At 35.1% G+C, this 5,000-nt stretch overlaps 2 protein-coding genes across 6 annotated transcripts in view; one reads left to right on the forward strand and one right to left on the reverse strand.

Annotated features, from left to right (window-relative positions):
• Positions 1-5,000, reverse strand: part of LOC115221719 (triple QxxK/R motif-containing protein) — a 14,655-nt gene that overhangs the window by 6,137 nt on the left and 3,518 nt on the right. Inside the window, exon 1 of one of the 4 annotated variants that reach the window (XM_036510883.1) lies at positions 4,626-4,731. The exons of 1 other annotated variant lie outside the window; for it this stretch is intronic. The gene's annotated coding sequence lies outside the window, so the exon portion shown is untranslated. Of the gene's footprint in view, positions 1-416; positions 692-4,583; positions 4,732-5,000 lie in introns of those variants that run through there. 2 more of the 4 variants (XM_029791929.2, XM_029791928.2) reach the window with 2 other exon arrangements.
• LOC115221718 (transcription and mRNA export factor ENY2) overlaps positions 4,596-5,000 on the forward strand; it is a 23,062-nt gene continuing 22,657 nt past the window's right edge. Inside the window, exon 1 of one of the 2 annotated variants that reach the window (XM_029791926.2) lies at positions 4,596-4,742. In XM_029791926.2, the coding sequence (XP_029647786.1) occupies positions 4,735-4,742 (8 nt within the window). In that variant the 5' untranslated portion in view covers positions 4,596-4,734. The remainder of the gene's footprint in view (positions 4,743-5,000) is intronic. The other variant, XM_029791927.2, reaches the window with a different exon arrangement.

Genomic DNA, 5,000 nt, shown 5'->3' on the forward strand with positions numbered 1-5,000 from the left:
ATACAAAGTCAATTTTTGTATTGGAGGATTATAATTAATTGAACTGAGTGCATTATTGTACAGGTACTTATTTAATTTACCACTGGATTTATAAAAGGGAAAAATCTTCCCAGACAAGATTTGAACCCAGAATTTAAGAGAACAAAATTAAATGCATGACAAGGCATTTAGTTCGGTTTTTCATCGTTTTTATGAAGTCATCACATTCAGTTGGACAAAACTAAGTATACAATTAGAGATTTTTTTAAAAGCTTTAGGAAGTTCATACCTTCAGAAATTACAGCAAAAACGAAAAAAAAAAATTTCCAACTATTTTCTACAAACGTCTCATATAAATTCAAATTCAGCTATTTTCTACAAACGTCTCATAAAACTGGCTTTGATAAATATATCTAAAAAGAAAATAGTAAACAAACCTAGTATTGGATCGTTAACTCTTTTATGTCGTTTGTCGCTGTTAACTTTTTAAATCTCAGCTGGAGTAGCGAATCTCTCTGAATGTGAATAGTTATTACAGCTTTAGTACGTGGCTCTTCGCGATCCACCACTCATCTTTTGGAACCAAGAGCCACGTGTATCTTAACTTTTGTACAAGAACGTATGTGTGTGTATGTGTGTGTGTCAGTTACCCAGACATAATACACTTCAATTTAATTTTGAAATATTAGCGATTTTCTTTTCTTTTAGTATTGTAATATAGAAAAATTGATATAGTATCGGTTTAAATTGAGTTGGAAGTAATTAAGATCTTTCAGGGATTGTTAAGGGCATTGGGGATAAAAATTAAGATTAAAACCAAACGAGACTCTTCGTAATCGCTACACCTGTTAAGAACAGTAGTTTGGTTTCAGCTAATACTCTACACTAGCTGGAACGTTTTCGATCATAGGTTTTCTCGATAGAGTATGAACTGAAGCTAAACAACTGAATGAGGGAACCTACAAAGGTTCATTTGATCTGCTAGAAACAGTAGTAAAATCTTCCTTAAACTACACCCTTCCGTATTAAAATATAAAAGATACATCAAATAATGTAATTCCAAATACACTATATAGATGAAGAAAAGATAAGATGGTCACATTTGCAACGCTTTTCATCAAAGGGCTGCTCAAGCAGGGCTGACCTACAGATAAACAACCGGGACTCGGGGATCAGCTGACGAGGAACCGAATTCCACAACATTTATTGCACAATGTAAACATGAAATAAAGCAAACAAGAGAAAATGATTCTTAGAGTTTCAGAAGTCCAATAATTAAACGTTACTAAAATGTAATCAAAGTAACATTTTTAAGAAACTGAACAAGCATGTTAAATTTAATTTTTAACCGTATTCTTTGAGATTATGTATAAATAATAATATAATGAAATATTTAGATATTCTCTCCATCGATTTCTCAAATATCCAAATTTTATTCCAAATATTAAAGCTAAAACTTGAATATTTAATGGAATACAACTCATATAAAAGGGAAATTGGATATAACACACATACATATGCATAAAATGTGATGTGATGTGATGTGCCTTCAAATATTAGATACATCAAGAAAACTTGCCACGTATATAAAATATAAAAATAATAGAGTAGTTATACACAGAAAGCTGCGGAGAAATTTTTAAAATCACGCACTACAACTCTAATGAAAAGGGGCGAGTGTAGTTCACAAATAAATCAATAGTGATAAATGAATCGTATAATTAATTACCTTTTTTTTTTTTAATTATTGTCAAGTAGGTAAAAAAAAATCTAAAGGAGAAGGGAAATCACTCTGATAGTTTTGGAAAGGATAGGGTAAGTTAACGAATCACTTAAGAAATTAAGGAATCATGCATTCACATTCCTGTGTCAGAAGAAAAAAAAATTATCATTGAAACAGATTCTTTATAATTTCATTTTTAAAACTGGCCTTTGTCAATTCTAAGTATGGCTGGGTGGTTAAGATGATTGCTTTGCAGTCACTTTGTTTTATGACTAGTTCTACTGCGCCGCACCTTGGACCGACTAGTGTCTTGTGAGTGAATTTCGTAGACGGAAATTGAATGGAAGCCCGTCATTTGCTTACGTTTTCGGTAGCTTAGCTGTTTGGCCAAAGACCGACAGAAAGTACTGGGGTCGATTTGTTCGACTAAACCCTTCTCAAACAATGCCCAAGTATGGCTACAGTCCAATGACTGAAACAAGTAAAAGATACAAGATTGCGTGGTAAGTAGCTTGCTAACCAACCACATGGTTCCGGGTTCAGTCCCACTGCGTGGCATCTTGGGCAAGTGTCTTCTGCTATAGCCTCGGGCCGACCAATGCCTTGTGAGTGGATTTGGTAGACGGAAACTGAAAGAAGCCTGTCGTATATATGTATATATATATGTATGTGTGTGTATATGTTTGCGTGTCTGTGTTTGTCCCCCCCCACCATCGCTTGACAACCGATGCTAGTGTGTTTACGTCCCCGTCACTTAGCGGTTCGGCAAAAGAGACCGATAGAATAAGTACTGGGCTTACAAAGAATAAGTCCCGGGGTCGAGTTGCTCGATTAAAGGCGGTGCTCCAGCATGGCCGCAGTCAAATGACTGAAACAAGTAAAAGAGTAAAAGTATATGACACTTTGGGTAAGTGTCTTCTACTATAGCTTCGGGCCGACAAAAGCCTTGTGAATGGATTTGGTAGGTGGAAACTGAAAGAAGCCTGTCGTGTATATATATGTGTGTGTGTGTCTGTATTTGTCCCCCCATCATCGCTTGACAACCGATGTTGGTGTGTTTACGTCCCCGTAACGTTAGCGGTTCGGCAAAAACAAACCGATAGAATAAATCTTGGTGTCGATTTGCTCGACTAAATGCGGTGCTCCAGCATGGCCGCAGTCAAATGACTGACACAAAATTTAAAAAATACAACGATTGAGAAGATCTAAACAGGAATGTCATGGACCTTCTCAATATTTTTACATTGACTCCAGTATCCAACTGGTACTTATTTTATGACCCCGGAAGAGATAAAAGGCAAAGTCGACTGCGGCAACATTTGATAAGCCGAAGTAATACTGGTTTCAATTTTTGGTACAAGGCCAGCAATTTCGAGAGAGGGGTAAGTCCATTACATGGATCCCAGGACACAAGTGGTATCTATTTTTTTCGACCCCGAAAGGATGAAAAGCAAACTTGACCTCGGCGGAATTTGAACTCAGAACGACGAACGGACGAAATACTGCTAACGATTCGGCTAGCTCGCTACCTTAAGCCAAAGTAATGATATAATACATGTAACTTACAAAGTAGATATACACACAAGGCTGGTTTAGCTATTTCTCCATAAATTGAAAAAATTATGAACGACTTTCGATATTTTTTTCTGTATACAGACAGACAGATAGATAGATAGATAGATAGACAGATAGACAGACAGACAGACAGACAGACAGACACAGATATAGATAGATAGATAGATAGATAGATAGATAGATAGATAGATAGATAGATAGATAGATAGATGATAGATAGAAACAGAAAAAAAGTAACACATACTACAAGTTTAGCATAAGGTACGTCAGGACATGCAACTATAAGTACCAGTATACGTACACAAAGCTAAAACACAGGTCTGCACATGCATCGCCTCCCAAACACTTGCATAAATACATACAAACATGCTCAGCTTCCCTATCGACGTTTTTGAGATTCTAATCAAAGACGCTTGGGTCCAGGTTAGAAACTTGTTCTTTCTCTTTAAAAATAAAACTAAATAATCCTCTCCGCTATAGGCACATTGCCTGAAATTTAGAGAAGAGGCTAAATCGCTTACAACGACTCCAGAACTCAACTAGTACTTATTTCATTGACTTGGAAAGGATAAAAGGCAATGCCGACCTCGGGGAAATTTGAACTCAGAACGTAAAGGCGGACGAAATGCCGCTAAGAATTTTTGTTCAACGAGCTAACGAGTCTACCAGCTTACGTACATATATTGCTCGTTCGAGTTTTTTGTGTTTTCAATCATCAGTCAGTCGTTTATCCTCCAATGATCAGAACCTCAAACGAGAAACGATTCATGAAGTACTAATTTGCAAAAGAATAAAATATATCACTCTACTTTGAATATTGAGTACTCTTTCTCTTTCTTCATCATACATGTTTTCACACGTATTCACAATCATGCATATATACATATGTGTGTACTATGTATGTATGTATGCATGTATCAGATAATACAAAAAATATATGCCGAAAAATATTTCTATCACTTCCCCTAAAAATCCTCTAAAATCTGCCTTTAGTTTACCTTAAGATATGCCAGGCACACCAGGAGAATAAAATTGCTTAAAGTTCAAAGAATGTGTCTTTTAAACATAGAATAAATAATTTCGATCTCATTTCTATTTTCAGTAAAAGATAAACTGAAGAACAGGATTGCTGTTTCACTAACTAAAACCGAAACCTTTTATGAATTTTAATCCATTCATTTATATATTTCAGTGGACTTATAATCACTTCCACGCCCCCTCGCTAAAAATATAGTCTGACAGAAAAAAAAAATAATAATAATAAAGAAACGTAGATAAAAAAAAAACAACACTAAGTGAAACTTACACAGTAAAAGAGAGTATACGTAAATCTGTAGTTAACACGCACCTGATGTATCTATGACAACAAATCCTAGGGAAGAACTATGAACTCATAGAGTTACGGGACCTTAATCTGAATCTCCTGTCAGCAGAAGTGGCTTCGATAAAGTACGGCGATGGCCGAGTAAGTGATTATATTTTGTTAAACATTTTATAGTATCTTCATTTTATGTACATATATTTATATATATATATATATTTTATTATTATATGGCGGTTGTTAATATAGAATAGTGTTTTATTCTTAATGTTGGGATAGGAAAGCATAATCTTATAACCCAATTTAGACAAACATACCTGTGATTAGAACAATGTTTATTACACCTGTGTAGAATAGTTTTGTTATTTTTCGAAACGTAGTTAGCTTAGGCTTCAGTTTGAG

Source organism: Octopus sinensis, linkage group LG18 (assembly GCF_006345805.1).
Source record: "Octopus sinensis linkage group LG18, ASM634580v1, whole genome shotgun sequence".
In the NCBI taxonomy this organism is placed as follows: domain Eukaryota; kingdom Metazoa; phylum Mollusca; class Cephalopoda; order Octopoda; family Octopodidae; genus Octopus; species Octopus sinensis.